Source organism: Manis javanica, chromosome 9, assembly GCF_040802235.1.
Source record: "Manis javanica isolate MJ-LG chromosome 9, MJ_LKY, whole genome shotgun sequence".
Lineage (NCBI taxonomy): Eukaryota > Metazoa > Chordata > Mammalia > Pholidota > Manidae > Manis > Manis javanica.
The window spans coordinates 10,534,681-10,557,200 of record NC_133164.1 but is presented as its reverse complement, the minus strand read 5'-3'; the positions used below and the strand labels follow the sequence as shown (position 1 = coordinate 10,557,200).

At 43.7% G+C, this 22,520-nt stretch overlaps 1 protein-coding gene across 4 annotated transcripts in view; it reads left to right on the top strand.

Annotated features, from left to right (window-relative positions):
• Positions 1–22,520, top strand: part of UBAC2 (UBA domain containing 2) — a 158,067-nt gene that overhangs the window by 108,885 nt on the left and 26,662 nt on the right. For all 4 annotated transcript variants that reach the window (XM_037024877.2, XM_037024875.2, XM_037024878.2 and 1 more), the window contains one exon: positions 11,877–12,122. In XM_037024877.2, coding sequence (XP_036880772.2) covers positions 11,877–12,122 — 246 coding nt within the window. The remainder of the gene's footprint in view (positions 1–11,876; positions 12,123–22,520) is intronic.

Here is a 22,520-nt window from a genome sequence, read left to right as displayed (position 1 = left end):
GATGTGGTCTGGATGTTGTCCTGTGTCCTGTGGTCTCTATTTTAGGAAGATTTTTCTTTGTTATATTTTCATAGCTCTATGTGTTTTTGGGAGGAGATTTCCACTGCTCTACTCATGCCGCCATCTTGGCTCCGCCTCCGGGTTATTTATTTTTTTCCATACAGATATCTAGCACTGTTCCGTCACCATTGGTTGAAAAAGACTCTTTCCTCCTTTGCATCACCCTGGCATCTTCATGGAAAATCAGTTTACCAGAGTGGGTCTATTTCTTGACTTTCTTTTCTATTCCAGTGATATATGCCAGTACCATATTGTCTTGAATACTTTACGGTAGATCTTGAAATTAGGTAGTGTAAGTCTTCCAACTTTCTTCTTTTTATAACTATTTTAGGAACATTGACTTTCCAAATGCATTTTTAACTTCTTTAAAAAAAATGTTAAGATTTGCTTGAGATTGCATTGAAACTGTAGATCATTTGGAGAGGTTGTCAGTGTGATGATTTTTAAATTATGCCCACAAATTCTTTTATACTTTAAGAGATAGAGTCTAATTCCCACCTCCTAGAGTGTGGGATATACTTAGTGATTCACCTATAATAAGTGGAATATGACAGAAATGATGGAATATGACTCTAAAGGGCAGGTCATAAAAGACACAGCTGCTTCCATTTTGCTCCCTCTCAGATCATTTGCTGTGGGGGAAGCCAGCTGCCATTTTTCATGAGGACCCTAAAGCAGCCCTGTGGAGGGGTCCACATGGTAAAGAACTGTGGCCTCCTCTGCCAGAAATCAGCACTTGCCAGTTTTGTTTTTGAGCCACTGTGGAAGCTGATCTTCCAGCCCCAGTCAAGCCTTCAGATGAGTGCAGGTAGGCTGACATCTTGACTACAGCCTAACAGGAGACCTTGAGCCACAGCCATGCAACTAAGCTGCCCCAGATTTCTGACCCACATAAAACATGTATAATAAATATTTACTATTTGAAGCCACTGAGTTTTGGATAATTTGTTCTTTAGTAATAGATAACTAATTCACCATTTTAACACTATTTTTAAATATCCTATGAACATTATATATCTACATAAATTTAACAATTCTTTCATTCACCTTTGCAGTTTAAAATTTTTCAATGTATAGGCCTTGCACATCTTTCATTACATGTATTCCTAAGTATTTTTAGGTTTTTTTGCTGTTTTAATTAGAGTTGTTTTTATAATTTTTCTTCCAACTGTTTCCCATTAGTATATAGAAATGCACTTGATATCTGTATATTGCTGTTGTATCGTTCAATTTTGCTGAATTTATTCTTCTGGTAGTTTTTCTGTGGTTTCCTGAGGGTTTTCTACATATGTGATCACATCATCAGGAAATATGTTTTGTTTATATGTTTTACCTTTTCCTTTCTATTTTGTGCCTTTTATTTTTCTTGGCTTTACGGCACTAGCTAAGACATCTAGTACATTGTTAAATAAAAGTGGTGAGTGGACATCCTTGCCTTATTCTTGGTTTTGGGATGCATTGAGTTTTTCACCTTTTGTCTATATCTATAAATGTATAAATCATTCTAGGTCTTCACATTCATTTTTAACTTTTTATTTTTAGTCTCCTATAAGAAAAATGTGTTTAACATAAACCTATTTTCCCCTTAATTTTAATTTGTTGAGTCAATTTATAAAAGTGAATATAATTTTAAGGGAGGCTTGGCTAGTCTCCTTGTTAAAAGGCATATTAAAGACTATTTACATTTAAACACTTGATTAAGCCTTTAACGTGCTAGAGTCTCTAGTTGTCTCCCAATGTATTTTTTTCCTTAGTAACAGAACCTTTTGTTTTACTTGGGGCAGCAATGCCTCCAACTACAAAGATCCCATATCCCAGTTACCTTTGTATCTAAGTATAGCCTTCAGACTAAGTCCTGGCATCCTGGCCAGTAAGCCATAAACATACATATTGGTGGGACATCTGGGAAGGCTTCCTAAAGTAGCCTTTTGTCTTTACTCATTTTCTTCTCCCTGCTGCCTGGAATGCAGTTAAGATGGTTAGAACTTTTTTAACACAGAGGAAAATAAACATCCATTGTATTTAAGCCACTGTAAGGTGAGGTTTTCTGCTTTGCACAGTTAACCTAATCCTCCTGATGCTAGATTTTCCAAAAGGAAAAGCTTAGAGCAGCTTCCTGTTGTTTCACCTATCAGATTTATGAGCTTTCTATGATATTTGTTAGAAACAGATAATTTGTGATTTGTCTAATTAATTCTGTCCCAATTCAGCTTCCCAAGAATCAGAAGGATACCCAGTGTTTTAATTACATACTTTAAAATGATATTAAAAGAGATGAGAGCTATGGGAAATTCATCTGAATCATTTTTACATTTGACAAAGAACAAGACAGGAAGACCCTTTCAATAAATGCTAAAGACACATGATTCTGTCATGAAAAGAATAATTATCTCATAATTAATCACAAATGGCAGAAATAACAAGGCATCCCTAATTTACATATATATTCTTTGATCAATGAAATAAATAATTTCCAAAGTTCCTTCCTTAGCATTTTTAGTGAAGAGGAAAGAATAGGAAAATGTCAGGTCCACTAAAGCAGGGATTTCCTTTGTTTTGTTGCCTACGTATCCCAGTCTTCAGAACACAGCCTGGCACATAACAGATGTTCACTAAATATGTGAACAAGGCCTCAGTGTGTCTGGTTTCCTCAGGGCTTGAGTGCATGTGAAGTCTGTAGGATGGAGGCCAGGTGCAAGGGGAGGTTGATTCCTTCGGCTCTCCCCTGTCTTGCGGAGGCAATGCTTTCCCCCTGGGAAGGCAGCTCCTTTGTCCCATTAGGTGATAGGTTTCTGGATGTTGGGACCATGGCTCTCACGGACCCTGGCAGTGCATTTTGCCCTGTAGGTTTTTGTTCAGCCACAGGGCTGGAAAAAAGAGACCCGTCAGCATCCGAGTGCAATTGCCAGGCCATGGTTTCTCACCTTGGCATGCTGTGATTTCATGCTGACACTGAGCAGGACCAGAGGACAGTTGAGGTTTACTCTCTGTGGTCAAGAGTGTTTCGTGTGTTTTCTACCCAGCAAATTAAATTTCTTATTTGCCTGATGAACATTATTTCATGATTCCCTTTCTAAAAAATACTGATAGTCTGAGAAATCAGAGTGTATAATAGATGTCTCATGTCTATTATTGGCCTAAATGAAAACAACTTGCTGTTTTACATCTCAGATTTATGAGGTAATAGCTTCTCATTCTCAGCTTAAATGTTGTCTTACAGAGAGCCTGTAGCTCTACCCCAGAGCTGTGGCCTGCTCCTGGGCCTGGGCGTTCAAGTGCATGTGGCCCAGAATGCTTGCTGGTTGCTTGACCTCTGGACCCTTTTCCTAGCTGGGGATCCTGATCTCTTTTGCTTGAAGGTGGTGATTCCAGCTGTGTGATTCCCAGGCACACGCCACTGTTCGATTCACTATCTGATCGTCCTGAACCCGACCCCAGGCCTGCCCAAGACCACTGCTCCTGCCTCATGCCTGTCACTGGGCCTCAGCTTGATCTTGGGCTTCCCGCCCCGAGGTCTGCCTTGGTGTTTCCCCCGCCTCTTGACATGCAAATCTGAGTGTGTGGTCTATTTGTAAAGCCTCCTGTTTGACAAACCCTGTGGATTTCAAGAAAACTCGCATTCAGAAGTCCCAATACAAAAAAGGGTTATGAGACAATGAAAATTAAAAGTAACATATAAACGTGGGGGAGTGTAAGAGTAACTGATGCCCTCTCAAAGCTCTCGGGAGTGATGAGATACAACTTAGGTAAATTTTAATGCAGTTTTTCTTATCCCGTCTTGTCATACAATAGGGCGGTATGATTATCAAGGATTTATAAGAAACTAAACTCTCTAAGTAAGCTCTTCAGATTTTAATCCTTTGTGAATACCTAAAATATTTTACGATAGCACTTCATTTATTTGATGGCTTGAGGCCATGCCGGTGCGCCAGAGGCATGGACAGGCGAAGTCTTCCTCTTCGTCATATAGCAGAGTATAAACTTAACACCAAAAAAGTGTGTCTGCTGGCGACTTGCAATTTCTTTTAAAAGAATCTAAAATAACATTTATTTTTGTGGAGCATTCATTCATTCCCCATTCTCCCAGCAAATACTTAAAGGGTATTTACTATGTGCCAGATGCTCTTCTAGGTGCCGAGGTCAAACAGTTATCAAAACCAACCAAAATTCTTCCTCTTCCAGAGCATACATTCAAATAAGGAAGCAAACCCTTAGAGAGAAGTTGAAGCAAAGGAGCATAAAGCTCTATTTTTTATCCCTGGCTGAATTTGATTGCTTATTACTGGATGGGATATCCTAATTTTTCGTAGGATGGTCCTACTGAAATTGAATACACAATTTTGTGAGTGTATACGTGATGGTGGGGGGCAAGGGTAGACATCAACAGGAGAGTGAAAACCTTTAATCTTCATCAGTTCCTTGAAGTAATCTATGACCTACACCACCACCACCCCCAAAAATTAAGAATCCCTACTAAATTGTGAACTTCTCAAGCACAGGCAATGACCATGAATTTTCATTATTTTTCTTCCTAATTTCTTTAGAAGACACATGATTGCATAAAGCAAAAATAACACTGTATTGTCAAGCCGCTTTCCAGGGTGGTTATACCACTTGACCTTCCCTTGAAACTGTGCGAGAGTTCTCAGAGCCCCATGTCCTCACCAGAACTATATGCCAAATTGTTCAATTTTTGCCGATTATTATTGTATTTAACATTTCATTTTAGATTTCACTTTCCTTAAAACAAGTAAGGATAAATGACTTTTCATGTGTTTTTTGGCCATTTGAATTTCCTCTTCTGAAACTGCCTTCTCATCTACTTTTTAAATTGGGCTGATTGTCTTTTTCTCATAAATTTCTATTTTCTTTATGTGTTCTGAATGCTACCTTTGTTGACTGCAAGAATTCCAAGTCCCTTCTCTCAGGCTCTTACTTGTCTTTTCACTTGATTTATGATAACTTTTGGCATTCTGTAGCTTTTAAATTGTAAAGTAAGTAAATGTATGTTTTATTTTATAGTTTGTGCTTTGTTTCTTATTTAAAAATCCTTTCTCACCCCAGTGCCATAAAGGTATTCCTTATATTTTGTGCAGAAAGATTTACAGTTTTGTAAATCATGTGTGTGTCCTTAATCCACTGGGAGTTTGTGTGTAAAGGGGAACCTGTTCTGTCTTTATCCTTGGGTATACAGCTCATGCGTCTTTTCCCTCTATTCACCCATTCTGCTGTATACTGGATGCCCTGGTCCTCAGCAGTCTGTCTCTGTGCTGTTGTTCTGTAGGTCTGTTGCAGTAGTTCTACATAAAAACTGCACTATGTTAATTACTCAAACTCTGTAGCTTATCTTCAAATCTGGTATGCCTTGTTTTTCTTTAATATGACCTTAGCTATTCTGGATCCCTTATTCTTTATTTTTAAATCTTTATATTACAAATGTCATGAAGCCGAACAAACCACTATAAAGTGAACACACCCAGAAACCCCACACAAATCAGAGTGCTGCCAGCTGCCAAAGCCCTCAGTGTCCCTCCCTCCTGGGACATGCAGTTGTCACCTTCATGTTTCACTTATGGCTTCCCACTTGATATGCAGGCATACCTCATTTCATTGTGCTTCACTTTACCGTGCTTTACAGATACTGCATTTTTTACAAATTGAAGGTTTGTGGCAACCCTGTGTCAAGTCTGTTGGCACCATTTTTCCAACAGCATTTGCCCACTTCATGTCTCTCTGTCACATTTTGGTGATTCTCACAATATTTCAAACTTTTTCATTATTATTATATTTGTTATTGTGATCTTTGATCAGTGATCTTTGATGTTACTTTGTAATTGTTTTGGGGTGCCACAAACCACACCCATATTAGATGGCAGATTTAATCAGTAAATGTTTTGTGCATTCTGACCGCTCCACCAACCAGTCGTTCCCTGTCTCTCCCTCTCCTTGGGCCTCCCTGTTCCCTGAGACATAGCACTATTGAAATCAGGCCAGTTAATAACCTTACAATGGCCTCTAAGTGTTCAAGTGAGAGGAAGAGCAGCCTCTCACTTTAAATCAAAAGCTAGACATGATTAAGCTCAGTGAGGAAGGCATGCCAAAAGCCAAGACAGGCCAAAAGCTAGGCCTCCTGCTCCAGACAGTTAGGCAAGCTGTGAATGCAAAGGGAAAGTCCTTGAAGGAAGGTAAGGGAGCTCCTCCAGTGACCACACGAGTGGTAAGAAAGGGAGCAGGCTTACTGCCGAAATGCAGAAAGTTGGAGTGGTCTGGATAGATCAGCCCAGCCACAGCATGCCCTTATGCCAAAGCCTCATCCGCAGCAAGGCCCTAACTCTCCTTAATTCTAGGAAGGCTGAGAGACATGAGGCATGGAAGCTAGTAGAGTTCATGAGGTTCAAGGGAAGAAGCGTCTCCGTAACATCAAAGTGCAGGAGAAGCAGCAGGTGCTGATGCAGAAGCTGATGCAGACCCAGGATATCTAATTACTGAAGGTGGCTACACTAAACAGGTTTTCAGTGTAGATGAAACAGCTGTAGATTCAAAGAAGATGCCATCAAGGACTTTCATAGAGAGGAGAAGTCAATGCCTGGCTTTGAAGCTTGAAAGTGACTTTTAAGTTGAAGCTGATACTCATTTATCATTCCAAAAATCCTAGTGCCCTTAAGAATTATGCTTAATCTACTCTGCCTGTGCTCTGTAAATGGAACAACAAAGCCTGGATGACACCACATCTATTTCTAGCATGTTTTACTTTATGTGTTAAGTTCACTGTTGAGACCTGCTCAAACAAACGACTCCTTTCAAAATATTACTGCTCATTGACAGTGCACATAGTCACCCAAGAGCTCTGATGGAAATCTGCAGGATTCATGTTGTTTTCATGCCTGCTAACACAACATCCATTCTGCAGGCTATGGATCAAGGAGTCATTTTGACTTTCAAGTCTTATTCTTCAAGAGACAACATTTCTTAAGGCTACAACTGCCATATACAGCAATTCCTCTGATTGATCAGGCAAATTAAATTGCAGACCTTCTGGAAAGGATTCACCATTCTAGATGCCACTAAAGAACATTCACGATTCATGGGAAGAGGTCAAAATAACAACATTAACAGAGGTTTGGAAGAAGTTGATTCCTTCTCTCATGGACATCTTTGAGAGATTCCAATACTTCAGTGGAGGAAGTAACTGCAGATGCAGGGAAATAGCAAGATAACTAGAATTAGAAGTGAAACCTGAAGATGTGACTGAATTGCTGAAATCTCAAGATAAAACTTGAATGGATGAGAAATTGTTCCATCCCAGTGAGCAAAAACAGTGGTTTCATGAGATAGATCCGACTCCTGGTGAAGATGCAATGAAGATTGTTGAGATGACAACAAAGGATTTAGAATAATACATGAACTTAGTTGATAAAGCAGTGAGTGGCAGGATTTGAGAGGACTGGTTCCAGTTTTGAAAGAAGTTTTACTGGGGTAAAATGCTATCAGACAGCATCGCCCGATACAGAGAATCATTCATGAAAGGAAAAGTCAATAGACGTGGCAAACTTCATTGTTGTCTTATTTTCAGAAATGGCCACAGCCACCCCAGCCTTCAGCAACCACAACACTGATCAGCCAGCAGCCATCAACATCATGGCAAGACCCTTCACCAGCAAAAAGATTACTACTTGTTAAGAGCCCAGATGATAGCTAATATTTTTTAACAATGAACTACTTTTTAATTAAGGTATATACATTTTTTAGATGCAGTTCTATTCTACACTTTGACTACATACAGTACAGTGTAAACATAACTTCTACATGCACTGGGAAACCAAAAATATTCATTTGACTCAATTGCAATACTTGCTTTATTGCAGTGGTCTGGAACCAAATCTGCAGTGTCTTCTTTTTTTTTTGAGGTATAGTTGATATACAGTCTTATATTGGTTTCAAGTATACAACACAGCAGTTCAACAGTTACCATATCATTAAATCCTCACCCTCACTAGTACAGTTACTATCTGTCAATATAGAAAGATGTTACAGAACCATTGGCTATATTCTCCATGCTGTGCTACTGTCCCCATGACCAACTTATATTATGATTGAGAATTTTTGTGTGCCCCATCCTCCTCCCCCTCCCCCACACATACCCCAACCCCTCCCCTATGGTAGCCACTAGTCACTGTTCAGTGTCATTTTACTGTTATTTTATTCATTTTGTTTTGTTTTTAGATTTCACATATAAGTAAAATCATATGGTATTTGTCTTTCTCCACCTGGCTTATTTCACTAAGCATAATACCCTCTAGGTCCATCCATGTTGTTGTAAATGGTAGGATTTCTTTCCTTTTTATGGCTGAATAATAACCCATTGTATATATGTGCCACATCTTTATCCATTCACCTATTGATGGATACTTAAGTTGCTTCCATGTCTTGGCTCTTGCAAATAATGTGGTGATAAACATAGGGGTGCCTATATCTTTTCAAATCAGTGATTTTGTTTTCTTTGGGTAAATTCCTAGAAATGGAATTACTGGGTCATATGATATTTCCAGTTTTATACTTTTGAGGAACCTCTATACTGCTTCCCACAGCAGTTGTACCAAGTTACATTTTCTTCAACAGTGTAGGAGGGTTCCATTTTCTCCACATCTTCACCAACCCTTGTTATTTCTTGTCTTTTGGATAGTGGCCATTCTAACTATTGTGAGGTGATATCTCATTGTGGTTTTCATTTGCATTTTCCTGATGGTTAGCCATGTGGAGCATCTTTTCCTGTGCCCATTGGCCATCTGTATTTCTTCTTCTGGGTTCAGGTTCTTCACCCATTTTTTAATTGGGTTATTTGTTTTTTTGGTGTTGAGGCGAGTGAGTTCTTTATATATTTTTGATGTTAACCCCTTACCAGATAAATTGTTGACAAATATATTCTCCCATGCTCTAGGTTGCCTTTTTTTTTTTTTTTTTTTTTGCTGATGTTGTTCTTTGCTGTACAGAAGCTTTATAGTTTGACATAGTCCCATTTGTTCATTTTTCATTTTGTTTCCCTTGCCTGGGGAGATGTGCCCAGGAAAAAATTTCTCATGCAAACCTGCAGTATCTTTGAGGTATGCTTGTATAGTTCAGATTGATCCATTAACAAAAGTAGAATCACAATGCATGTACTCTTTTATGTCTGGCTTCTTTCTCCCAACATTATACTTTTAAAACTGTAACCTTAAATATTTCATATGAATTTTAGGACTGGCATTTAAATACCACCCAAAAACCCAGTTAAGAATTCATTTTGACTTATATTGAATTTATATATTAATTTGATGAAAATTGGTATCTTAACAGTTTTATGTCTTCCACTCATAAATGTTCTACTTTTATTTATTACTAGGTTTTCAATAATATCCATTACTATAGTTTTTTTAGCTTTCTCTGTAAACGGCCTTACAAATTTTTTTACTACATTTATTCCCAAGTATCTCATAGTGTTTGTTGCTTAATTGTTAATTGTTAACAATTAACAGTTAATTGTTTTTCCTTTCTAGGCAGTCTGTATTTCATCTGTGGTACTTTTAAAGATTTCTATCTTTCACTACAGTGGAACTAGGTATAAATTTCATTTTATTTTCCATCTTGGGACTCTTGCATTTTCAGTCTGAGGATTTATATCTTTATTAATTCTGGACAACTCTGAAGTATTATTTCCTGGATTGTGATCCCCTCTCCCCATAATCCCTCTGTTGTCATCTTCTAGAACTCTGAGGGCCTCTCTGTGTGGAACCCCCTGTGTGAAGCCCAGGGCCTCCCCTCTGGGCCTGCTCTGCTCACTTCAGAGCCTCTGTGATTCATGCCCTGTGGAGTTTTCACCTTCGCTGTAGAGGAGGTTGGGTAAACATGGACTGTGTTGGATGTGGGAGGAAACTGATTGCTTTTTACCCGGAGTTAGTAATCTTCCATTTCACTCCTGCCTTCCCAGATCTGGTGCCTCTAATCGCTGAGCCTGTCTAAGCCCCAGGGGATCCTCTGCCAGCATTTGGATTTGTCCTTCCCCCCATATGCTGAATGATTTCTAATTACTCAGTGTGTTTTGTGTTTTCTAGCAATGCTTTCTGGTTTCACTGAATATGTAGTTTGTTTCTGTTTTCATTTTCTTTGTTATTGCACACCATTTTTGAGAGATGTGGCATGGAAATTATTTGAAGCCAAAATTGCTTTACCATTCACTCCTCAGTTTACTTCCGGCTTATTTGTGCTCCTACCACTGCAGGAAAACTGCTTTTATAAGGTCACCACAGTCCTTCATTTTGCCAGATTCACTGGCTGTTATCCTCTCTGTGTCTTACTTGAACGCTGAGCTGCATTCACCATAGCTGACTATTTCCATCTTAAAACACTCTTCTCTTAGCTTCAGTGATACTAAACTCTCCTAGTTTCCCTTCTGTTCCTAGGCAGCTCCTTTTCAGATTTCTTTACTGGCCTCTCCTACTCTATCCATCCACCAGACATTAGCACAACTCTAGTTGTTTGAACCCTTAGGGCTCCATCCTAAGTCCTCTTTGCTCATGTGCTATATGCGTCACCCTCAGATCATCTCATCTAGTCCCATGGTGGTAAATGCCATCTAATGCCAGGAGTCCCAAACCGTCATCTCTGCTGATTCCTTGAGTTCCGAAGGTCTATATCCAGCCACCCACTTGGTACCTCCAGTAAAATGTCTGATAGATGCACAAGCTCACTTGTGCATTGCGCCTGCTGTTCTCTCTGGCTGAAATGTTCTTCCTCCAGTTCTTCAGTCACTGGCACCTCATTATCCTTAACATCTTTGCTCAAGTGCCATGTCCTCCAAAGCTTCCCTGACACTGGACCTAAAGGTCCCTGCTCCAAGTCATTTTATTTCCTTCCTAGAATGTACCTGGAATTTTCTTGTGTGTTTGCTTGTTTACTGTCTATTCTCCATATTGACCACCATTTCCTCTGTAAGGGGAGGACCTTGTTTGTCTTGTCTCTCAGTGTATCCTAAGTGTCTAGAACAGGGCCTGGTATATAGCAGACACTCCATAAATTCTGCATTAATTTAAATTTTATTAATAAAACATTAAAATTCTCCTATTAGATAGTTGTCAAATATGCCCTAATTTGCTATGAATAACTTCTTACCCCAAGAATCAAATTCACAAAATGAAAGATTTTTTTTCACAAAGGTATAGCCATACCTAGAAGACCATAGGGAAGCTTCAGACTTCTCTTACCATACAAATTGCCTTAAAGATGAAAAATAGGCTTATGTGTAAACAGAATTGTTAATGACAGTTGGCATTGCTTTAAAAATCTCAGAAAGTCAATACTTGAAAAATTTATTTAAACACTAACTTTTAGATGGCTTTATTTTCTGATCAATTTGTTATATGGCTGGCTACATCATTGAACGTCAAAGTTGTTTTCTGCCAGTATCTCTCTTGGGTGGCCATCTGCCAAAGAGTAACCACAGAGTACAATGTGAAAGTGTTTTGATAATCAGATCTTTTAGGGCTTTTTAAAAAAAAATGAAAACATTGTTTTTTAAATATTTTACCAGTGCTCTGAGTGTTAAATTGTTGGGACTTTGCTACCTTTTCTGATTTAATAAAAACAAATTAAATTTTCGGTTTAGTCCACAGTGCTTAGTATCCTGCAATGTGGTAGGAGTTTCAGTTATCACCTAACCCCGCAACGAATGCTAAAATGAAGAAAAATACCATTTGAAGTATTTCATAGTTGACTTCTTTGTTAAATTTCTTTTTAAAATTTTTACTATATGGAAACAATCCAGTGGGACCTTTCTCTCGCAGATTTCCGGTATGTGCTACAACAGCAAAATGCTACAAGTTCATCAGGTGCTCTGCATCCCCAGCTGGATGGCGAAGTTCTTTTCTTGGACGCTTGAGCCCATCTTCTCATCTTCAGAACCCGCCGGCGAGGCCAGGATCGGCATGGGGGCCACGGTGGACATCCAGAGGCAGCAGAGGATGGAGCTGCTTGACCGGCAGCTGATGCTTTCCCCGTCTGCACAAGCCAGGCGGCAACGACGGCAGCCGGTAAGCAGGGATGGTAACGAGGCCCAGAGCTTCTTGGGGGCCGGCGGGAGCTGCCCCCCGTGACTGTGTGTCGTAGAGATTCCCTTTCATTCTGGTGCATTGTGCTGGATACTTTGAGGGGTTTCCAGATAGAATGTAGGTCTCTGATAGTGGCTACTCTGGGGTTTTTTTAAAGGTAAAAAAACAAATAAGAGCTGAAAGATGGGTCAAACTGGTCATTCTTGTTCCACTTTATTAGATAAGCATTATTTCTTAGAGAAACACCAACCTAGTTAACAAGATGGATATTTATCTGTTCTTATAATCTTGTAAAAAGCCACAGTCTCTTCCTGTTAAAATGCTTATCATCATGTGCTCTGCAGTGAAGAGCAAATATAAAACTTTTTGATTTTCCTTGATTGAAATGGAGAGAATGTGAAGGTAAGAAAAATGTCAAGGGAATAGCCAGTAAGTAAATGAAATAAACTGTGTGCCCTTAGCCTTTCCATCAATCATCAGGAAATATCAAGCATTTATCTATAAACTGCTGTATCCAGCAGACAACCTAATACCACGCTTGTCCTTCAGGGGCTACTCTGTGTCAGGCTGAAACCTCATGCCTCACCTTGCTTTGACCCTTCTGTGACCCAGCGCCCGGGGCTCTCTGTTTGTTGTCTCCATGGGCTTTGCCCCCTGGGGCGTGACGGGCTCCTCCTCTCTCTTGTCATCTCCTGATCTCCTGCCTGCACTGGGTGTGAGGAGCAGGTCTACAGGCCTCACGACGGTCTGAAGGACTGAAATCAGGTGTGACATCCCAGGTGGCCACTGGAGATGCGGGTCCCAGAGTTTATATCTGGAGTGGTAAGAAAGGGGCCCCTGATCACTGAGCCAAGTCTGCAGGAAACAGAGAAGCAAAGGTTGTTCCCCACAGATGTGTTGAAAGTTGAGGTGACTCTTGAATGTACAGTAAAGGTACCCATGATGTGGTTAAAGATGGAGGACAGATATCTCTCTTAGGTCAAAGCTGGGGAGTAGATCGTCCCGTGAACTTCATAGAGTTGAGAGATGGGAGAAAGGGGCCAGATGAGTTCTGTAAGAGAATGATGATCGCAGGCTGTGGACTCAGCCCTGCATCCATCAGGGGAAAGAGGTGGATCCTTCAGGGAGACAGGGAAGAAAGAAAAGTGTGAGAACTCAGATTGGTCATGTCCGAAAAACTGAGTAATCGTGAGTGTAAGTATTTCCCAGGTAGAATGGACAGAGCTGTGAGGGGGAGAGAGAAGTGGCCTATGATCCTGAGGGTTCTGGCTTAGATAATGGGATAGATGGATGAAAGCACCATTTCACCAATATCAGAGGAGCAGATCTGGGGGAAATACTTCGACAGAGGTACCTTTGGAATACCTGGGAGGTATTAGAAACGGTGGCCCTTGTGCTCACAGGCAAACCAGAGAAGTTGTATTTCGCAGGTGGGCGTCCCCAGGCAGATGTTTATCCATAAAGTGTATTGGAGAACGCTGTTGGGAGCAGTATCTTTGGGGGACAGGTGGGGGAAGACAGAGGGAGACGGAACAGCCGTCACAAGAAGGCCTGAGCTAATCCTGTGGAGAGCTGTGGAGCTGGGTGAGCCTTTCCAAATTGTCCCAAATTTGTGCATGGAGCCAAAACTTTATACCTCCACCAGCCAGGCATTGGGTGCAGATTTGCAGATCTGGGGCCAACTGGCTGTCCTCAGATGCATGCCATCCACTCAGGAGTGTCCCTTGAGAACTATCAGGTACCGACAACCCCAGCAGCAGGCAGATTGAGCACTTTGGTCCTGAGAAAAGTGGGGATCTGGGCAGCAGACCACAGCATCCACCCTTTGTGTGCTTGGACCTCCTTGTTTTATGTTGTTGGAGCAGCTCCTCCCAGATTCCAGGGACACTCTTCCTGGGAGAAACTATCAAAAGGAAGGTTTGCAGGGCAAACTACATCCCCTTCTGTGGGAGCTGGTGTTGAGGCCACACCGATCATCCTCTCCCTCCTCCACTGGCCACCTGAGAGTCCCCTCACCTTTGGCTGCAAGTGATGCATAGCCTCGTGTCTGTGGGGTCCAAGTCCCTGGTCACCATGCCCTTCTCAGACTGTGCCTGCTGCACTTGTCCATTTCCTGTAAGAACTGGACAAAGGAGTACCAAGAGATGCCTTAGCAGATCACCCAGGTGCTACACATATTCTTCCCGCCCATTTTTGTGCCCTAGCTTCACTTTTTCCTCACCAGCACAGTCAGCTACCCCTGTCAAGATAATGGCCCCTTGTCTGTTGGTATTTTGGCACAAGAGCCCAGAATGACCGGGCGACAGCTATGACTTAAATTGTAAGGGCATTCTTGCTCTGTCCCTTGATGAAAGTGTTCCCCCTCCTTTGAGCCAAGCTCTCTAAACCCATGGAATCTGCAGTTGCAGGGATAGGAAGCCTAGGGTATGTACTGCATGCTGGAGCCTGGAGTGGCATCCTTGCAGGGTATCCTCTCCCTGCTGGTGCTGCACTTACACCTCCAATGGGCTGTTTCACTGGTCCAGCAAGCTGGCAGCTCCTGGGACGTGTGGTATGTGAGAAGGTCAGTGTATCCCATGGTCTTTTCCCTGCTTCCCTCACTCTGCTCTAAGTGCCCATATGGTCTGATGTGGTGTCATTTTGGGGCCTGGTCAGTGGATCAAGCTTTCTGTACACCTGCAGATAGCGGTGCTAGCGGACAGAAAAGGGAGACAGACCTATAACCAGAAGTGCTCCAATTCCAGTTCACATGAATTGCTGGCGACAACGACAGCAGCCAGGGAGTTTCGTCAGCTCAGGCTGCCTTAACAGAAGGCCACAGACTGGCTGGCTTAAACAGCAGAAATTACTTTCTCTGTGTTCTAGAGGCTAGACGTCTAAGATCAAGGTGCTGTCAGGGTCAGTTTCTGATGAGAGCTGTCCTTACACCTGCTTACAGATGACCACCTTCTCGCTGCATCCTCACCGGCCTTTCACCAGTGGGCATGTTTGTGCCCCTGGGGTCTTTTTTATAAGGGCACCAGTCCTATTGGATTAGGGCCCCATCCTTATGACCTCATTTAACCTTGATCACCTCTTTAAAGGCCTCATCTCCAAATACAGTGACATTGCACATTAGGAACTTCAGCCTGTGAATTTTGGGGGGACACATTTCAGTTCGTCACGCTGCCTCTTCAGGAGGGAAAAGGACCCAGTAAAGTCTACCTGGCACTAAATGACTCTTAGTCCTCCTTGAGGGACACAGTGTATCAAGGGCCAGCTTTGGTCTCTGGTGCTGTCAGTAGCTGGGTCCACCTTAGAAAGAGGGGCCTGTGCACAGCCTCCATCCCACTATCATGGCTGCTCTGTTCATGTGCCAACCCTGGGTGGCCAGTGATAGAGGCTGGCTGATGTCTGGCACCTGAGGTGTTATGCCCCCTTTTCTGTGGTGAATGTCGGTGGAAGACACTAAGCAGCAAACACAGATGTCACACTGCATACCGGTCCCTTCAGCTGTGTCCACAGGCCTGTTCCCCAGGTCTCCTTGTCTTCTCCCTCTCTGTCCCCTGATCAGCCAAGTCATTTACCACTTCCAGCGAACCCATCATTGCTGTTACCTCAGGCCGCTTCTCTGTCCACACAGAGTGGATGACCATATGCACTGCCCCTCGCTGCCTACTGGGAGGACTCCCCTCCCCATGGCCTTTCTAGGTCAAGTTGCTGAGTGGAGCTGCAGTGAGATACAGTCCGTTTTCAACTTTCACTTGTATACTGAGCCGGCCCACCTGGAACCAAATTTGGTCATTTTCCTCCTCTGCCATTTGATCATAACAGACTCGCCCGCATGTGGCAGGCGGTGTGAACTGGGGCAGAGGTTTTGGTGCACCAGAGGTGACATGGTGGCCTGGCATGCCTGCTGCTGTAGCACACCTGTGCCCACTGGCCCTGCTCATGCTGACCCTACATACACCACTTCCCCCTGATAGTGGATTTCTTTGGGTCCACTGGACCTTAGAACTTGGTAGGTCTTATGCTTTAAGGTCAGGCTCTTCCTGTCCCTCAGGTGCAACACCCATTTCTTGAGAGTGCTGATTCTCCACTCTGTTTGCATGCCCTTGCTGCAGTGCCCTAGGGGTCTCTAGCATAGGTGGCCTCTTGTGGCTTGCTAGAAACCCCACAGAGCACTTTTCCCCACCGTGGACCCTTTGAATACCATAGGATCTACCAGGTTGCACAACCTACACCCCAGTGAATGAAGCAGACCAAACTCCATGCCCTCCTGCATTCCTGCCAGGCAGCTGTGAAGTGCTTGGTCTGTGGCCCTACTCTGTGGCTTCTCTCCTTCCCGAGGTTGGTCTTGCCCCCTGTGGGACCCCAGTCAGAATCCCAGCCTCTGGACTTGAGCGTCTGCAGCAGAGTGAAGAGCGTCCTGTTTCTTTAGTCGTAGGCCTACTCAGCACCCTCCTCACTTATTCCCAGTGCCAGCTTTGAGAGGTACACCTCTCTCCTCCCTGTCCCCTGAGGCTTGGGGGTGCTGGCTTGCCCAGGGATACACAGTGCAGGATTGGGACTCACGTGGGTCTCACTGCAAGGCCTCTGCCCTGATCCTTCACTGTACTACCTCCCAGGGAGGAGAACTCTGTGGTGATTATTTTCTTTCCTTTTTGGCTTTGGCTGACAAGAAACTCAGTGCCAAGTTTAATGTTCAATTGAACCATTTAACCCAAAGTTAGAAGTTTTGCTTCCATCTTCTATATGTTTTTAAAATATCTCTTTGCTTGCTTTAGTAGCCTTTATCCTTCATTGTAGGCAACCTCAAATTCTGTTACTGCATTTAAAATAAATAAATAAATCTATTATGTAAAAACTTGTTTTTCAGATGGTCATAGCTTATTTGGTCAGAAAGTCACTCAATGACTAATTACTATACATTAGATTGATCTGTTCTCAGTTTTTTCATTACAAGCATTCCAAAATAGTGTTCAAATCTTGTTTCAGTGGATTCCTTTATATTTCTTTTGCCTGCTTCCATCATATTTCATCCTGCCACCTGCCAGCTGCTGAGTTGCTCACTATCACCCACCCACCTGTGGTCCTTGTTTGGCTCTAGGATCATAGTCAAACTCAGTGTTACCTGAGCCTCTCTGACCAAGCCACTGGCTAGAACTCTAGGCACAAAACCAGTGAAAAACATGTCCTTTCCCTTGATGAGTTAGGGATCAGCTTCAGGGAGCTCAAGCATATATACTTGAATTAGTTAACATTTGAGAACAATGACATGTTCACCAGAGTGCTCAGGGCAGTAAGGGCCCCAGGAGGAGCCCCGTGAGTGTGGGCTGACCCTGGGGAAGGAGGATTCGAGGCCCAGAAGGATGGGTCGGATGGGGTGTGGGAGCCTGAGGCAGATGGTACCTCAGGAGAGGACCAGCAAGCATGAGGGAGCCTGGAGCTGCTGCAGAGGCCCCTAGAAGGAAGGTGCAGGGGGGCCTGTGTGACTCACGTGTGGAGGGGCAGAGTGAGTGGGGGGAAGGCGGGCAGCACCCGAAGCGGAGGAAGTGTATTGGGACCCGACAGCAGATGTGGGTGTCGACACAGGAGGCTGTGACAACTGGCTTAGTCAGTAGTAAAGGCGGGACAGTCATCTCACAAAAGCCCATCTTACTGCAGTGCGCGAGGTGGAGGGGAGAGGAGAGCAATGCAGAAGGGACGGCTAGCAGGCCATTGAATGCAGCCTTCAGCTGTGTGAGTGCCCTCCTAGGACACTGGCAGCCCCTTTACTGGGCTCCTCTGTTCACTCCTGAAGTCCGTGTGTCCCAGGTGCGGACCTCAGACCCCCGAGCTTTTCACCCTGAGACTCACGGCAGGTGACCCACCCAGTCAGGGCCCCCTGACCTAGGTCCGCGCATGAGAGCATCCTCCCTCCAGGCCTCCCGACCTCCGTCTCCTCTCGCCTACTGGACGTCACCGCTCGAGGGTTCCGTAGGCCCCTGAAGACCATTTCCGTGCCACATTCGCTTCCCCTTCTCGTTCCCTACCCCCATGAGAAGCGTGGCCTCTGCCCAAAGGCCCGAACAACTTCTTGGCTTTCCCTGAGACTTTCCCCCTGAGGCGTCTTTATGCCTCCTGGCTCCCTGGCCCAGCCGAGCCCAGTGGTCTGCCTTCTCAGCAGAAGCCCACCATTCCCTCTCCCTACACCCCGCGGCCTTGGCTCGGGCCACCAGCATCCCCTCCCTGGATTCTGCAGCAGGCCCCCCCTGCTCTCTCGCCGTGGCATCTCCCCTCGCCTTGCCCCACAGCTCAGCCCTCAGAGCGATCTCTGTGAAACACAAATCTGATTCTTTCACTCCCACTAAAATCCTTCGGAAGCCCTTCATAGCTGTCAAGGTGGTCAAAATTCTACAGAAGCCCCTTCCTGCTTTTAGCTGTATCTCCCCCAAACCACCCATAGGTTAACCATGCTGAACTGTTCATGAATATCATAGCCCTGTTGTTTCTCACATCTTGCCTTTATCTGCCCTTTCCTCTGCCTAAAACAAGCTCCCCTGTACCAACTCCCCCCACACACACACAGGTTTCGCTTGCCCAACTCCTAGTCACTCGTCAGTGTCTGTTTCAAATATTACCTCTGGGAAGCCCCCTCCAGCTCCCGATCAGGTTTGACCCTCTCTCTGCCCCTCAGGCCCCCAGATGTCTGTGTCCTGGCACTCACCATTCCCTCACTGTTGATTTACTTCTCTTTCTCTACCAACAGTGTCTTGGGGGTACGTGGACACTTTTTTCTTTGTATCTCTGTATGTGAATAATGCCTTGCACATAGTAGGAACTCATATCTGGGCAAAATGACTAGATATGTATACAACAAGTATTTACAGAATTAATGCCCTGAGGCCAACTGAATGGTGAACAGTCAGGCTGGAAAGTACAGATAGCCTCCGAGAGCACTAGTATGAAGCAAATAGCTAAAGATAACCTGAGACCCGTGTTTGCAGAGTGCAAAGGGGAGGAAGAAAAGGAGTTCCAGTGGGCGAGGAGAAAACTAGGCAAGAGAGCGTGGAGAGAGGACTGTTTTGGGAAGAGGGTGGGAGTGGGTGTTCTGATTCACATTCCTTCTGCCTGCTGGGCCCAGCAAGAATGAGTTCACCTTTGAAGGGAGGTTCGGAGGGAATGCAACACATTATGATGCTGTGAGTGCTTGGAAGTAGAGGAAGAACAAAAATCACTTCTGACCAGCTGGCCTCCTTCTAGGACATCACTGTGGTAGTCACCCCTATGTTCTTTAAAGTTAACTATGACATGACACTACTGAAAATATTTCTAGTATGCCCTGCAGCGTATATGAATTCCATGGTTCTAAAGGGTGGTGAACATTATGACGACTGTAGACCTTGCTTCATCTGGAGCTGGAGACCAGAGTGCTGACAGAGTCAGCCTACAGTGTCTCTAAGTTCATGATCAAGCACAGTGGCATGATCTTTCTGGACACTTCCACGTGAGTTGCTACCCAAAAGTGCTGGGCGATCATTCTACAGCCTCATAGCAGTGAAACTTAGCTCTGTCCCTTATGCGCTGCTGCACTGTCTTCTGGTTCTCCCTCCCTCCACTCCCGTGATCTTCCATTATTTATAAATCCACGGAGGGGCTGTGTGTTGGTTACGCGCTAGCTCTGTTCTCTACAGCTCTGGGCTTTCAGACACCCTCTCTGCCCAGCGGAGCGTTGACAGCTCAGAGTCATGTCGGTACTTGCAGCTGTGGGGCATTTTCCGCTGCTGGTGCTGTTGCATAGCTTACCATGGGTTTGTGTTTTATTCGTTCATCCAGCAGTATATGAGCTCTTGAAGGACAGGAGCTGTGTGTTTTCCTCATTTATGTCGTCCACTCTGGTTCTACTTCAGTGTGCAGCCCTGAGAGAGTAAACGGCACTGCCGGGGCCTTGAAGAAGTGTGCAGGCCACCAGGGAAGGTAGATGAGTCAGTTCTAGGTGCTACGTTCCGTTGGAGTCTGTGCAGCAGAGAGAGGCCCAGTGCCGCCCGTGGGGCTGGGGGCAGTTTGAAGAGGACGACTATCAGGCAGGCGTCTCAGGCCTCGGGACCCTGGAGAGGAAACACGGGAGCTTGAAACAGCTGTGGAAACAAGTAATGGCAGGTGCCTGAGCCCAGGGCTTCCACTAGGAAGAGGCAGTGAAAGAGGAGGCCAGAACTTAGGGGCCTTGTGCCACACTAAGAATTGTTTTTCTTTTGTCCTGTGAGAAGCAGTGAGTCAGTGAAGCCTTTTAAGCAGGAGAGTAAGTTAGATTTGTGTTTTAGAAAGATTACTTTGGTCCCAACATGAGTGATCAGTTGAAAAGGTGGTACCGGGGCAAGGCGACCAGTCGGGAGAGGACGAGGATTCTGCCTGCAGGGTACTCATGGTGGGGCCGTGGAGGCTGTTCGCCGAATGATGGTAAACGGCCACATTCAAACCTCCAGAGCAGCCTTCGAAGCTTCCTATGGTAACGAACAGTTTGCACAGTGGGGTTGCCACACGAGTCTCTACAGCTTCTCAGCACCTGTTTCCCTCTTTTTGCCAGTCATAAGGGAAGACACATATGCTCATGGTAGAAAAGCCCAGAAGACAAACCAAGGAACAGAGAGTTTTCAGTTAATGGATCAACCTTGGCTTGACAGGGAGATCTGTGCACAGTCTAATAGGGTTGTCATGAGGATAAAATAATTTATACTTTATATAAATTTCTACTTTATATACCTGAAAGATCTGTCAAATATTAGTTATTATGATCTCATTAGGCTTCTGTTCTCTGTCGGGAGGTTTGAGAGAGACTCCTAATTTAGGACCTAACCTGGTAGTTATTACTCTCAAGAACCTGTAACCTTCAGAACAAGGGTCAGCAGACCACGGCCCATGAGCCAAACCTGAAACTAAGAAGGGTTTTTCATTTTCAGTGGTTCTGTAAGTAGCCACATAATATCTTCAATGGTGCCTCTTAGCCTTCAAAGCATAAAACATTTACTATCTGACCTTTTACAGAAAAACACTGCCAACCTCCTCCTCTAGATTATGTAGCCAGCACCTTTCTATTGGGCAGTCTGACTTTCTGAGTTTTGGTTATGTGTTATTTATGTGACCACCGATTTCTCTGATGGCTGATGATGATAATGCCATTGTATACCACGACATGAACTTGGTGATAAAGTTTTCCGTAAGTTTTTCTGTAAAATCTCTACTTACTGTAGAAGTAGAATCACAGTGAAGCCCATTATGAATGCATTGTGGTTGTTATAAAGCAACTGGGAATTTTGTCAGCAAAGCAGTGAAGCCAGTTGATGCTAATTTTTTTATTGCTTCTTCACGTCTTCGGACTGCCCAGTGCTTCCTGAATGATGATCACATCTGTTTGCAGTAATGAGCAGTTTGTTTGACCTGCACGGAAAGAAAGTGTTGACGCCTGCAGCAGCTCACCATTGTTCACACGTGCATTTCAGTTATTTTCTCAGTGTTTGGTTGAATTGAGTTAGCTATATTCTTACACCCCCTCTTAGTTACATTTTGTGGCTGTGAAAATGGTTTCTCTCTTCATCTACCTCAGCAACAGTTGTTAAGTAACATCTAACATATGTTTTGCTGTGAGTCATATCTACCTTACAAATCATGAGAGTTCCTATTGTTAATCAAGTATTTTTTATTTAGCAAAATTTGTTTAGTGTATTAAAAGTGCTCTCGAGTTCTCAATGTATTTTTTAAGGTTTTTAACAGCCTTATTGAAATTATACCATATAATTTATCTAATTAAAGTGTACAATTCAGTGATTTTTTTGTATATGCACAGAGTTGTGCAGCTGTCACCATGTTCCATTTTAGAACATTTTTATTATGCCAAAAAGAAATTATACCCATTAGCAACCACTCCCCTAGCCTCCCACTCTCTGAGCCCTAGGCAACCACTAATATATTTTCTGTCTGTAAATTTGCTTGTTCTGGACATTTCCTGTACATGGAATCGTACACTATCTGGTCCTTTATGACTGGCTTCTTTTCATGTAGCATCATGTTTTTGAGTTCATTCACTTTGCAGTATACTTACTTATTCATCCCTCAATGTGTTTAAATAGCAAGACTCACTTAGTAGAGCTTTATGCTGGCAGGTGTACATTGGTGCCTGGCCAGGCTCTGGGGAGTACTCCAGTGAACAATCCTGCCCCTGAGCTGAGTACAAAGAGGCAATTACAGTAAAATGTCACACGCATTCTTGGAGAAGCCCAGCCATTGCCGGTCAATGAACAGAGTGTGGATGGAGAAAGTGCATTCTTCTTGGAGCCCTGGAGACTGTATGCCTGTTCCTGGCATGTGTGCATGTGTGCGTGTGTGCGTGTAGCAAAGCAGTCCACCTTATGCAAAGGGAGCAAG